This window comes from Scardinius erythrophthalmus, assembly GCF_964197995.2.
Source record: "Scardinius erythrophthalmus genome assembly, chromosome: 12".
In the NCBI taxonomy this organism is placed as follows: Eukaryota; Metazoa; Chordata; class Actinopteri; order Cypriniformes; family Leuciscidae; genus Scardinius; species Scardinius erythrophthalmus.
This window is the reverse complement of record NC_138232.1, coordinates 41,340,373-41,355,372: the sequence shown is the minus strand read 5'-3', so window position 1 is coordinate 41,355,372 and position 15,000 is coordinate 41,340,373. Positions and strand designations below refer to the sequence as shown.

At 37.1% G+C, this 15,000-nt stretch overlaps 1 protein-coding gene across 3 annotated transcripts in view; it reads left to right on the top strand.

Moving 5' to 3' along the window:
- Positions 1-15,000, top strand: part of quob (quattro b) — a 48,475-nt gene that overhangs the window by 33,286 nt on the left and 189 nt on the right. For 2 of the 3 annotated variants that reach the window (XM_081380149.1, XM_081380148.1), the window contains exons 16-23: positions 1,476-1,565; positions 3,664-3,894; positions 8,116-8,286; positions 8,368-8,545; positions 12,643-12,759; positions 13,580-13,786; positions 14,465-14,655; positions 14,834-15,000. The exon at positions 14,834-15,000 is cut by the window's right edge and continues 189 nt beyond it. In XM_081380149.1, the coding sequence (XP_081236275.1) occupies positions 1,476-1,565; positions 3,664-3,894; positions 8,116-8,286; positions 8,368-8,545; positions 12,643-12,759; positions 13,580-13,786; positions 14,465-14,655; positions 14,834-14,875 (1,227 nt within the window). In that variant the 3' untranslated portion in view covers positions 14,876-15,000. The remainder of the gene's footprint in view (positions 1-1,475; positions 1,566-3,663; positions 3,895-8,115; positions 8,287-8,367; positions 8,546-12,642; positions 12,760-13,579; positions 13,787-14,464; positions 14,656-14,833) is intronic. The other variant, XM_081380150.1, reaches the window with a different exon arrangement.

Here is a 15,000-nt window from a genome sequence, read left to right as displayed (position 1 = left end):
AAGGAAGCTAGTTTAGGGGAACAAGTTAGTTAGGTGACTATTATTGAGTCTGTTTATATGAGTCTGTTTTGTCGATTATTCCTGCGCAGGAAGCTAGTATAGGAAGCAGGTTAAGGAAGCTAGTTTAGGAAGCTAGTTTAGGAAGCTAGTTTAGGAAGCTAGTTAAGGAAGCTAGTTTAGGAAGCTAGTTGTTTAGGAAGCTAGTTTAGGAAGCTAGTTAAGAAAGCTAGTTAAGGAAGCTAGTTAAGGAAGCTAGTTTAGGAAGCTAAGGAAGCTTGTTTAGGAAGCTAGTTTGGGAAGCTAGTTAAGAAAGCTAATTTAGGAAGCTAGTTTAGGAAGCTAAGGAAGCTTGTTTAGGAAGCTAGTTTGGGAAGCTAGTTTAGGAAGCTAGTTAAGAAAGCTAATTTAGGAAGCTAGTTTAGGAAGCTAGTTTAGGAAGCTAGTTAAGGAAGCTTGTTTAGGAAGCTAGTTTAAGAAGCTAGTTTAGGAAGCTAGTTAAGGAAGCTAGTTTAAGAAGCTAGTTTAGGAAGCAGGTTTAGGAAGCTAGTTTAGGAAGCTAGTTAAGGAAGCTAGTTTAGGAAGCTAGTTAAGGAAGATAGTTAAGGAAGCTAGTTTAGGAAGCTAGTTGTTTAGGAAGCTAGTTTAGGAAGCTAGTTAAGAAAGCTAGTTTAGGAAGCTAGTTAAGGAAGCTAGTTTAGGAAGCTAAGGAAGCTTGTTTAGGAAGCTAGTTTAGGAAGCTAGTTTAGGAAGCTAGTTAAGAAAGCTAATTTAGGAAGCTAGTTTAGGAAGCTAGTTTAGGAAGCAGGTTTAGGAAGCTAGTTTAGGAAGCTAGTTTAGGAAGCTAGTTAAGGAAGCTAGTTTAGGAAGCTAGTTTAGGAAGCTAGTTAAGGAAGCTAGTTTAGGAAGCTAGTTTAGGAAGCTAGTTTAAGAAGCTAGTTAAGGAAGCTAGTTTAGGAAGCTAGTTTAGGAAGCAGGTTTAGGAAGCTAGTTTAGGAAGCTAGTTAAGGAAGCTAGTTTAGGAAGGAAGCTAGTTTAGGAAGTAAGCTAGTTTAGGGGAACAGGTTAGTTAGGTGACTGTTATTGAATGGGGGCGTCGATTTGTAGACGAGACCCAGATAGTTAGGTTTTAGGGAAAAATCTACCACAACATGCAAAAAGTCCACTGTGTGAAACCATTGATTCTGCAGGTGAAACTCGAAAAATTTGAATATCGTGCAAAAGTTTGTGTATTTCAGTTCAATTCAAATTAAAAGGTGAAACTAATATATTTAGTATATATAACTATATACATATGCATGATTCTACTTTTCAGAGGGCCGACATTTCTGTGTTTAAAATCCTGTTTTGATTGATTTCATGTAATATTCTAATACACTTTTCATAAGCTGTAAGCCATAATCATCAAAATTATAACTTTAGCACGATATTCAAATTTTTTGAGTTTCACCTGTATGCATTTCGTCTCTCAAATTCAGAAAGAAAACTTCGGCCTGTACGCATTATACAGCAAGAACAAGCCTCGCTCAGAGAGGATGCTCATCGATCACGGGAAGGAGTTCTTTAAGGTGAGTCCTTCTATATATATAAAGGTCTATATAGGTATACAAGCGTCTACTATATAAACGCTTGTATGCAGTGTAAGAAAAAGTGACGCTATGTTTCCATCCGCCTGTTTTTATGCACATTTTGAGATATCGCATGTATGTGCAGTAATCCTAAAAAAGTATGTTTTGAAGGTACACAGACCTCTCAAAAGATCAAGGCAAATTTGATTTCTCATTTCATGACCCCTTTATTACAAATGCAATAAAATCAATCTATGAATTCAATATTCCATGACTAAAAAACTAAAGATTTGTAAGCATTTGTATGTCTCTAAAGCACTACACTGTGTATGTGAAGGTTCTCCTTTCTGTTGCACAATAATAGGAAGTTTACAGTTAGATTATGAAAGAGTTTATATGATATTACCACATAAACTCTTTCATAATCTTACTATACACTCCCATAATGGTAATGCAATTTTTCACACATCTGATCAAAGCTAAAGTAATGCCCATACGTACTGGAACAGGCCTCATTGAGACATGTTGCTGCCATTCTGCTAAAAATTCTGATGAAGCTTTCATTCGCCAGAAATGTGATTGTACTTGGAATGAGAAGCATTAAATATGATTAGGGCAAAAAAACATGTCAGAATACACCATCTGCGTAATAAATGTGCACTTTTCCAGACAGGACACATCTATAACCCAAACTCAACATGGAAAATTAACATGTCAGATAATTATGATACAAATAATAATGACAAATATTTGAGTAACACTTTATAATAACTTCACGCTATTAATCATTAGTTAAGCAATAGTAAACTGTTAATTAGTAATTTATAAAGCATAAATAGACATTAATAAGCAGTTTATAAATACAGTTATAAATGCTTTGTTCTTGATTTTAAAGCATATCTATAATCTGTTTAATAATTGTATTTTCATACTTTATTAATGATTAATTTATCATTTCTAAATGAAGTATAGCATTATTTACAAAGCAGTTCTTTAGGAGTTGTCAGTGGGTCATAAGATCACTTAGAAAGTGTAAGTAATTAATAAACTGTTTAAATACATATTATTATTCAGACATATAGTAATAGTTACTTAGTGTGTTAATAAATGCTTTATTAACATGTATTTCTACTGTAATTCAGGTAGTTATAAAGCATTTAGTAATGGTCAGTTAACTATTTGTGTGAGCTCATCTACAGTTAGGACTAGTTATGCCTTGTAAAGCGTTTATAAAGGAGATTTAAAGGCTGTTAAACATTTGTATGTTCTGTATCACTGTGTTGTGTTTGTTTCCTTTTTCTGTTTAGAAGAATCTCCTTTATAAATGATTTAAAAGGCATAACTAGTCCTCAATTTAGATGAGCTCACAAAAATAGTGAACTGACCACTACTAAATGCTTTATAACTACCTGCATCTACTACATTTACTTACACTTTCTAACTGATATTATTAATCAATGACAACACCTAGTGTGTAAATAATGGTAAATAATGTAACCGGTTTGTAAATAATGCAATACTTCATTTAGAAATGAGAAATTGATCATTAATAAAGTATGCAAATACAATTATTAAACACATTATAGATATGCTTATAAATCAAGAATAAAGCATTTATAACTGTATTTATAAACTGCTTATTAATGTCTATTAATGCTTTATAAATGATGAATTAACTGTTCAGTAATGCTTAACTAATGCTTAGCATGCAGTTATTATAAAGTGTTACCGATTTGGTGTTGACTTTGCAAAAAAGTCAAAGCATTATTGATGATAATATCGTAACCTAACAATTTTTAACTCATGCAAAAAACAAACTTGATGTACTAAAATATGTAAACCTGAAATAAAAATGTATATAACCTATTTAGACATTTTTGACACAAAGGCTTATAAAAATGAACAAAATTACTAAAACTTTAACTAAAAACAGAAAATATAAAAATAAAAACGAATTCAAACTATTAGTAAACACTATAATAGTGTCTCAGTGAGACTACAATAACACTGATGTACATAAATGTCCTCTTTCGGACCATTATTGATGAGTTGTGTGAGATGCTGTTGTTCATGACAGTGATATGGTCTGGTTTAACAGCAGAAGCAGCAGCTGTTGTGCGACGCGATGGATCTGTCCTCGTACCTGCTGAAGCCCGTGCAGCGCATCAGTAAGTACAGTCTTCTGCTTCAGGAGCTCCTGCGGGAGACCGAGTCCGGTGCGCATGCGGCCCGACACCGGCAGGAGATCCAGACCGCGCTCCACATCGTCCAGTTCCAGCTGCGCCACGGGAACGATCTGCTCGCCATGGACGACATTCAGGACTGTGATGTGAGTCACACAGAGATATTTTTCTTAAATAAAACTGATAAAACATTTATTTAATAAATTTAATAAAAAAGTTAAATTTAAAGTAATTTTAAAGTAATTAAAAAAAATACGCTATACCGTGTAGTCAGTAAGGTTTTTGAAAGAAGTCTCTTCTGCTCACCAAGGCTGCATTTATTTGATCAGAAAGACTGTAAAAACTGTAATATTGTGGAATATTATTACAATTTAAAATAGCTGTTTTTTTATGTGCATATGTTGTAAAATGTCATTTATTCCTGTTATCAAAGCTGAATTTTCAGCTTCAATCTCTGGGATTCTTTGAAAGTTCAAAAGAACAGCATTCATTTGAAACATAGAAATCCTTTGTGACATTATTAATGTCTTTACACTCTTAAAAATTAAGGTTCCTAAAGGTGGTTTTCACGGTGATGCCGTAGAAGAAACATGTTTTGGTCCTGGAAAGAATCTTTCAGCGAACAGTTCTTAAAAGAACCTTCTAAGTGTTTTAAAAATCTAAAGAACTTTTTTCCACTATAAAGAACCTTTTGTGGAATGGAAAGATTCCATGGATGTTAAAGTTTTTTCATGGAACCATCAATGCCAATAAAATCTTTTTTTTTTTTTATAGAGTGTACTTTTGATCAATTTAATGCGCCCTTGTGTCACGTAACGTGTAGGACAAAGCTTATGGAATATATAGAAATAACATTTAATAACCAAACTCTCAGGGGAAACACCAAACTCTCACATTGACGGTAATAGACCAAGGCTGAAGGAGAACACGAGGTATAAATACACAGGGACTAACAAGATAACTAATGAGGTTATTGACAATGCACAGGTGATAGACATGACTAATTAACACTAGGAAACAGGACTGAACCAAAAACACAATGAAGGGGGGAAACACAGATCATACATGTAACACCTTGCTGAACAAAACGATTAATTTCTTTATAAAATAATAAATAAATAAAAAACGTACTGACCTCAAACATTTGACCGGTAGTGTAAATATTTAATAAAGTTTAAAAAAAAAATGAAAATTAGATATGTTGCAAAAACCTGAAATAAATAAGTTGAAGCTGAAATACTAAAAATATTAAAACAACAATTAATTTAGCTTTATAAAGTTCAAGCTAAATAGAAATATTAACTGACCAAAAGAATTAAAGCACATAACAGTATTACTAAATGAAAGCTGTTTAATATAAAAAAAAACAAGCTCAATTAAAATATTAATAAATACTATAAAGCTATATAAATAATACTAAAATAACATGAGTGAGAGAGATGAGATTACAGCATCTCAGAAAACCCCCAAATCCATTTTAGTTTACACTAGAATCAGAAAAGCATGTTATGACAAGCGTCACTATTGCTGTTGCACACACTGAGGATTAGTGACTGGAACAAAAGACTATGCATTGCACTGAAGAAGCGACCCGAGTCATATCTAGAGACCAGAATATCACACAGACTTGAGCGTCAGTTCAGGAACACTTTATTTTGATGGTCCACTTTAGACATTCTAACTTTGCAACTATATGTCAACTAACTCTCATTAGAGTATTAGTAGACTGTCTGTTTAATATCACTTTATTTTGATGCATCTCAATAGACATTATACTGTCTACTTGTTCTACTAACCCTAACCTAACAGTGTAAATACTCTAATGAGAGTTAGTTGACATGTAGTTACAAAGTTACTTATAGTCAGTAGAATATTTAAAGTGGACCATCAAAATAAAGTGTAACCGTTGATACTTTTGGCCAGTAATAAACCACAATAGCAATACTTAAATCCACTAAAACATCTGAGAAACAGCTTTGCATTTTGCACAGGCAAACATTATTCCTAATTTCATCATAATCTGTTGTTTTGCATAATAAGGCAAATATATAATGTGTGTAAACTAAACGTTGACTAAAATAAAGAGTGTATTTTTGTAAAAGAGGAAGGTCAGGCGTGAGGTGAACGCAAGTTTTGCCCACATCACACGCTGTCTGTAATTAGAACGATAAACTCCTTCATATTTCATGCACTTATTTTCAGACGCAGGCTTTAAAAAGAAGAGACGCTCAGTGGGTAGAGAGGATAAAAGATAACTAGCAGGCCTAGACTCCCTCCACCTGCACATCAGCGCAGAGAGAAGTTACTGTACGCTTATGTCATCTGAGACTCTTTTTAGAAGGCCACTTTCCTCATCGCAGAGACTTGCCAAAAATATGATCGTATTCAATTTATGGCTTGAAATGTCTGCCAAATTCTGCTTAACGGATCGCATGCAGGTGAAAGAGACGGCGCTGACATCTCATCTGTGACACATTCACTCAAGTATTACAGTTCTGTCACTCAAAGTGATTTGTGTTTTAAGTAACTTTTTCCGAGTAGATCTCTGGCATTCATTTGATCAAAACAGTAAAGACAGTAACTGTTACAGATTAACTCTTTCCCATCCAGTGTTTCATAAAAAGTTGCAAGCCACCGCCAGCATTTTTGATAATTTTCACAAAACTTTCATGGCCCCCAGAATATATATATATATTTTTTGTATGGATATCTGAACATGCAATATATCAAAAGAAAGAACAGATCCTCTGCTTTATAAAACAACAACAGAAAAGATTTTATTCTAGCTTCATGCATTCTTGAAGCTTGAATGTGTGTACGCTTCATAAAAAAAGCAACATTTTGAACAAAAACTGAGAAAATCGTGTGTTTGTCAAAGACTTCGTCCGGACGGGATTCAGAACGATGATCAGAACACAGATGGAGTCGATCGAGTCCATCAACACCTCAAAGCTTCACAGTCGTTTTCTCTTCATGGGTTCAACATTTCATTCAATTTTTATTTGTATGCTGTTTCATGTTTGATGATTTTGTTATTTTATATGTGCGTCAGCAATGCTTTTATCGCTTGTTTCTGCTTCTTCTTCTCCTGTGTTTTGATCCGGAGACTACTCTTTTAGAAGATGTGTAATAGCGCCCCCTGCCGTATAACTGAGAACATTTGAATTACCGGACAATTCTGTCAATGTCGGGGAAAGAGTTAAAAATAGCTGTTTTCTATGTGAATATACTTTAAAGTCTAATTTATTCCTGTGATAAAAGCTGAATTTTCAGCATTATTACTCCAGTCTTCAGTGTCACATGATCCTTCAGAAATCATTCTGATATGATTTTCTGCTCAATTTTTTTCAAATAACTTTTAAGAATGTATTTCAGCACTATCAATGTTGAAAACAGTTTTTGGAAACAGATAATCAGGATGAATAGAAAGTTCAAATGAACAGCTTTGCATCACAGGAATAAATTATATTTTACTGTATTTTTGATCTAATAAATGCAGCCTTGGTGAGCAGAGACTTTTAAAAACTTTTTAAAATCGTAATTATTTCAAACTTTTGACCGCTATTGTTTATAGTGAAGTCTCTCGATACAAACTTGATCATGTTTTTTAAAGGGGTGGTTGATCATGATTTCACTTTTCTAACTTTAGTTAGTGTGTAATGTTGATGTTTGAGCATAAACAACATCTGCAAAGTTACAACACTCAAAGTTCAAAGCAAAGGGAGATATTTGCTTTTAAAGAAATCGCTTTTTAAGGACTACAACAAACGGCTGGTAGAGACTACACCACATTCCTCCCGGGTTAGTGACATCACTAACCCTAAAATTTACATAAACCCCGCCCCCTGAACACATTTATAGATTATCAAGACAGAATATGCTAATCAATGATTAGAAGATAGTTAACTCCATTTAAACATAACTAAATTTAAACAAACAAAAAAGGTTTTGAAATTTTCAGGACACGACACAAGCTGTTGAAGCTCCGCCCCCTGTGCCGGGAGCAGCAGCTCATTTGCATTTAAAGGGACACACACAAAAATGGTGCATTTCTGCTCACCCTTAAAAAGTGACAATTTTAACATGCTATATAAAAATATCTGTGGGGTATTTTGAGCTAAAACTTCACATACATACTCTGGGGACATCAGAGACTTATTTTACATCTTATGAAAAGAGCACACCCCTTTAATATCATAGACATCGAAAAATACCTTGAATGTAATGTAAGTCGATTTGAATGAAAGCGTCTGATAAATGCATAAATGTAGGCCCGATCTGGAGGTCAGATTTGCTCCAGTAATGCGAAAGCGTCGTTGATCAGGCGTGTGAGATTGACGTCGTGTTGATTTGTTCATGTTGTGCAGGTGAATCTGAAGGAACAGGGCCAGCTGATCCGTCAGGATGAGTTCCTGTTGACCTTCAGGAAGAAGAAATGCTACCGTCACATTTTTCTCTTCCAAGATCTCATACTCTTCAGCAAGACACGCAGAACTGACATCGGGAATGACACGTACATCTACAAACAATCCTTCAAGGTAAACCACCACGCGAACCGTCCCTGAACAGGTCAAGCTCTTTGTGTCTCGGACCTTGACGTCTCTTCCGTCCTCTCTCAGACCTCAGACATCGGCATGACCCATAACTCTGGTGACAGCGGCCTGTGCTTTGAGATCTGGTTTCGGAGAAGGAAGTCGCAGGACACGTACGTACTTCAAGCACAGAGTCGAGAAGTGAAGGAAAACTGGACCAGAGACCTGGAGAGGATCCTGTGGGAACAAGCCGTTCACAACAGAGGTGAGCAGAACAATGAGTTCAGACTATATATATTCAATTATAATGGCATATATTTATCAAATACATTTTTTTTTGGTATTTGAGACAGTAAGCATGAATGGTGGATATGAGGCACCAGTGTGAATTAAATTAAGAAGAGTTTAAAGGTAATCTGAGATTACTCTGTTTTATTTGAATTCAGGTTGTGCTACATTGCTTAATTGTAAAGACAAATTATTAATTAAATCTTTAACCTGTGATTAGATGTGATTGCTTACTCTGGGAACTCTTTCATTTCCCCACAATCCATTGAAAAATTACTACTGGAAATCTAAACCATTTAAAAGTGAGTTTTAAATCCGCAGAAGGATTAAAATACTGTAAAACCTTGATTTAATGTGTGTTTAAGATTTATTCTCATTGGTGCAACGTGCAATTACTGACATTCCCGTTACCTCATATTTATGATTATGAAATTGTTCTTGGGTGTGTCAGGCATCATGAACTGCTGAGAAGTGATCGTGTATATTGAGGAATGTGAGGAAGAGAAATGAAGCTGAACTCCTACTCTACACACAGCTGCATTTACTCATGACTCTTACCTCGGTCCCCGAAGCACGTTTCCTGATAATAGTCCTTTAGATGTTTTGTATCTGTATTTTTCCTTGGAATTGTTTGCCCTGTAGATGTGTGGGAATAAAGATAAGCAGAAATCAATCTATTATGCAACACCGTATGAATGAAACATTTTCAGCAGTTTCACTGTAAATCAAGTCGTCAATTTTTTAGACAATTTAAAAGATAAATATTCTGAATGTTCTGATCCAGTCTGACTTCTGACCTGTAATGCTGCCGGAATCATAATCATATACTGTTCGTTCGTTGGCCAGAGGAAAACTAAACGATTGAAAAAAACTGAGCGACTTTCTCCATTCTTTAACTGATTGAGTTTTGGTTCCTTGACACTGTCACCTTTGGCTTTTGTCTTGCTTATTTGGGGACATTTAATATTCAGCAATATTATTGATCTGCCTGCATTGACAACGTTATATCAGAACTGAACTGAGCTGGACAATGACATTGCGGTTTTCTCCTGAACAGATATATACATATAAATTAACTAAATAAATAACTTTTTTACAACAAAAATGAACCATCACTAAACTTACTGGACTGTGACGCTATTTTCTTCTGGAAACAAACTTTGTTGCATTATTTTCTTGTTATCTCTGTAAAGCTGCTATATAAATAAAGGTGACATGACTTGACAATCACCAAACATCACAGAATTCATCAAATAAACAGATAATGCTCACGGATTTTGTGTTGTAGATTTCCCTGCAAATGTACTTAACTGCTCACCAAGGCTGCATTTATTTGATCAAAAATACAGTATAAACAGTAATATTGTGAAATATTATTGCAAATTAAAATAACTGTTTTCTATTTGAATATATTGTAAACCGTAATTTATTTATCAAAGCTGAATTTTAAGCATCATTTCTCCGGTCTTCAGTGTCACGTGATCCTTCAGAAATCATTATAGTATGATGATTTGCTGCTTAAGAAACGTTTATGATTATTATCAATGTTGAAAACAGTCGTGCGGCTTCATATTTTTGTGGAAGCCGTGACTTTTTTTTTTTCAGGATTTATTTTATGAATAGAACATTTTTATACATTATAAATGCATTTACTGTGTTGAATCAATTTAATGCATCCTTGCTTAATAAAAATATTAATTTCTAAACCTAAACTTTTAGTGTAGTGTAATTTAAAAAAAATGATCAACAAGGGTTTTCTTACCTTAAAGGAGAACTCGGCAACTCTAGCGAACTCTAGTCACTTCTTTGCTGATTTTCCCTTTTGTTGTCGCATGTTTTCCCCACGAGCTCCCCCTACAGCTGTGGGGGGGCGTATATGTCACAACACGGTCGTAAAAAACTCACTTGCGGCGGCCTCCTCCCCCTCTCTACCGCTGCTCATGTGCGTTTGTTTTGGTCGGAGCAAGCCAACTGAATCGTGTGGAGCTTTGTCTACCGAGGTGGGTAATCTGGTAATACATCATACATGCGTGTGTGTTTATGTTGAATTGCCATAAAGCGATTCGTGTTTCGCGCTCGTTCTCGTTCTTGTTCCCGCTTCTCACGAGACTTCCAATTTCTATTTTGCCGGGACGCTAGTCCCCAAGTTGCAAGGTTGGTTTTCCGCCTGGGAACGCTGGGGGGAGCGGGGAAAGTCACCAGAATCACCAGAACAGGTTGTTTAACCATCCAAATGATTTCTAGACAGTTTTATTAAGTTAAAAAAGTTACCAAGTTCTCCTTTAAGGGGTTTGTTGCAACCTTCTGCTGTTTGGTATTGCAATAAACTAAGATGATTTATACCTTAAAGGTGGTATCAGTGATTTCAGGCCCAAAAATATTTTTATCACATTCATCTAATCTTTCCTAACGATCCGCTAGCTGCCCGCCCCATAAGCATGCCGTCAAAAAACGCGTCTCTGTAGGCAGCCTAGGCTCTGAGATCTGCACACAAAAACAAATGGTTTAGCCAAACACTCAAAACCAAAACAAATAGTGTTCCAACCAATCACCGACAGGGGGAGGGTGTTGTGAGGTTTTGAGCCAGCTTTTTCTTCAGCTCTGACTTCGCGTGCAGCCGTGCACGAGCACAAAACCTCACAACATCCTCCCCCTGTCGGTGATTGGTTGGAACACTATTTGTTTTGGTTTTGAGTGTTTGGCTAAACCATTTGTTTTTGTGTGCAGATCTCAGAGCCTAGGCTACCTACAGAGATGCGTTTTTTTGAGGGTATGCTTATGGGGCGGGCAGCTAGCGGATCGTTTGGAAAGATTAGATGAATGTGATAAAAATATTTTTGGGCCTGAAATCACTGATACCACCTTTAAAACATTGTGGCCTGGTTCAGGGTTTAGATTAAGGCAGACTGAGACCTTAGTTCAGTTAGTACATTTAAGTCGCTTTTATAAACATGCCTTTGAAAAATTAAACATTGCTGGTGTGCATCTTGAGACAAAACAATGCAAGTTACTTTCAGTTAAAACAGCTCAAACATGCATGTTAGTCTGGGACTAGCTTAAGCCGGTGTGTGAGTTTTATATTTGAACCATAACTTCATAACTTGTATTAATACATAAGGGAGGAATGGTGGCTCAGAAGGTCCATGGTTCGAGTCTGCTGTAGTTCCCCCACAATCCAAGACATGCAGATCAGGTGAATTGGGGGGTTAAAAACATCCCATAGATGTTTGAGTGAGTGTGTGAGAGCCGTATGATGGACTGGCCACATGTCCAGTGTGTTTACTGGGATACTGGGATAGGCTCCAGCCCTGTGACCCTTCAGGAACTTCGTAAGGAAGTGAGAGAAAGAGAGATTACTATGGGTACATGAAAATACTATAGCAGGGATGGTCCATGTATTAGTAATTACCAGGGCTTGACACTAACACTCACCAAAATTTGCTCCGGATGAATATTGTTGTTGTTACAGGGCTTGAATTTCGGTGAGTGATTGCACGTATTGCGCATAATTTTACTCATTCCCGCGAGTATTCAGTCAGTTATGTTTTAAATGAATGTAAACAGTTGAGAAAGAAAACGCATGTCCGACAGTATAATGGATCCGTGCATCAGATCTTAAAGTGACAGCAACCTAATAAACCTGCCAAATTATGAGATAATATTAAGAATATATACTGTAAATGGCAGTTTTTCCTCATGGTATCAATGTCAAAATTGTGACCAGTGAAAATGTGTGGCAGGTAACTTTGGAAAACCACTAGCCACAGTAACTGGTGACAGGGGCGGATCTACCGGGGTGGCATAGGGTGGCAAATGCCACCCTAAAAGAAAGCCTTGCCACCCCTGCTGCCACCCCAGTTGGCAGCAATGAATTAAAAGTTATGATCAATTTAACTGTGATTAAATTCTGTATATATACGTCTGCCATATGTTGCCACCCCTCAAAAATTCCTGCCCTCCTCTCGCCACCCCATAAATATTTTTCTAGATCCGCCCCTGCCTGGTGAACAAAAAGAGTTAATGTCAAGCCTAATAACCCCATAACGCTGAGGATCTGTGCTGATCTTCACACAGAGATCCGGATGCAGGAGAGGGTGTTCATGGGAATCGGACATAAACCCTTCATGGATATCCAGCCTAGTGAGATGGCCATCAACGACCGAGCCATCAACTGTGCTCTGACAGGACGAGGTGAAACACCAGTCATTAGGGGCTTTCGCACCGGAGGAACCTATTCACAGTTCCTAGAACTATTGGCGGAAGTACCCGGATTTTTGGCGCGTTAGCACCGCAGGAACTAGGAACGATTTTAGTTCTAGGAACTCTTTGGAGGAACTAATTTAGCTCCTACTTCAGAGTCGGGTCTAAACCAGCACTACAGGAACTATCCGTGACCTTAGTGAACGCTGATTGGCCGAACGCACGTGAAACACCAGCACCCGCCATAAAAAAAAAAGCTGTAAACACACAGATTATAGCCTATATATTTACTCCACAAACGAACTCTGCGAACATGGAAAACAGTGATAGATGGGCATCTTAATCTTTACGCTGTGGAGAAAATCCAACGCAACTTTGAGGGGACCAAGAGAAACATGATTAACTTATGTATTTCTGCTCAGCTAGTGACACTGGACATCAACTTTCATTACTGTGTACTGTCTATGTATAACAGTTCTATCTAATAACGTATTAGACAGGACTGTTAAAGACAGATCGTAAACTAATGAACACGGAGAATGCGAGCGCTGTGTGATCATCTCTGGTGTTCTCAGCGCCGTCAAAATAAAGGTCCACCTCGCCGTCAAATTAAAAGTCACAACATAAACTTCAGAGTTCCTACTGACGGTGCAAATGCAACCAGGAAAAAGTTCCTAGGGGAACCATTAGTTCTCAGTGAACCAACCTGGCGGCTAGTTCCTAAAACTAACTGGTGCGAAAGCCCCTATAGTTAAACACTGACCATATCCTAGCTTTGACTAGCCTTATTTAGCTCTGTGTAATATCCTAGGTGTTCCTGTTCTCCGGATGAACTCTGTTGGCTCGACCAGCTGTACGTCCTCCTCTGGGAGCCACTCGTCCTCCTCCTCTGGGTGGGGATCCCCGTCTCCCGTGGGCCGTCCTGGCAGTGGAGATGTTGTCCGGTACGTACACGGGACTTCAGGGATCCTGGAGGAAGATGATTTAGACCAGGAGAGTGGAAACCAGAGTGCACTTGGTACGTCCTACTTCACAATGTCTGTTCTGAAAGTAGTTCACTCAAAATATGATTTGCAATGTCTTAAATTTTGATCATTAGAAGTGCAATTTAAAATTTACCTTGTTTCATAATACAGATTTTGGTCTTAAAAATTCCATCCATCCTTCCTTCCTTTTTCCCATCCATCCATCCATCCATCCACCCTTCCTTCCTTCCTTCTTTCATCCCATTCGTTCATTCATCCATCCATCCTTCTGTCTCTGTCTGTCTGTCCATCTATCCATCCATCCATCCATCCTTCCTTCCTAGTGGCCAAAAGTTTTATTTATTTATTCACGTCAGATAATGGAATAAAAAATGATTGCACGCAGCAACCCTTGACCAAGATTTTTTGTCATTTACATTTATGCATTTGGCAGACACTTTTATACTAAGCGACTTACATTGCATTTCAAGGTACACATTTACAGTTTTATCAGTTCTTGTTTTCCCTGGGAATCAAACCCATGACCTTGGTGTTTCAAACGCCAACGCTCTGCTGTCCGAGCTACAAACTCGTTAATATTGTGAGCCGTGAACTTAATGAAAAGGATGTATATGTTCTGTCAAATAAAAAAATCAATACTCAGGAGCACATATTGAAATATGTATGCGGTATATATTTCTAACTGCGTTTTTTAATGTGTTGTGTTTCAGTGGAGAGTTCAGAGTCCTCAGGAGAAAGTGTGAGCTGCTTCAGTAGTTCTGGCCACAGCTGCCCGTCTGTGATTGGTGGAGACTGTGAACACGCCCCCTCTCAGGTGCCCGTCATTGGCCCGAAAAAACAGGAATGCAACGTTGAACCCACTAACCAACCAGTCCAAACCAGGGACCAGCCATGCGCTAATGTACGGGACTACAATATTAATCTGCTTTGCTCTTATTCCTGAAATATCAGCATTGTGAATTTTGTAAAACATTGCCATTTTTGACACAATCAAGCTGTTTTATAGATATTTATCAGCTGCTTTGAGATTTGGATTATTCTGGTTATTAATATTTTCATTTCCTCTTTGTTCTTCACAGGTTCAAGGGACAGGCATCATAGGAAAGTCCACTGAAGTATAGCCCATCATGTATGTTTATGCTGTAATCATGCATTTTACCTTATCATGCATTATATATGGAACACTATCAATCCTGTGGAACTCTAAAATAAAGTTTATTTTTATTTATTTATTTTGGTGGGACTG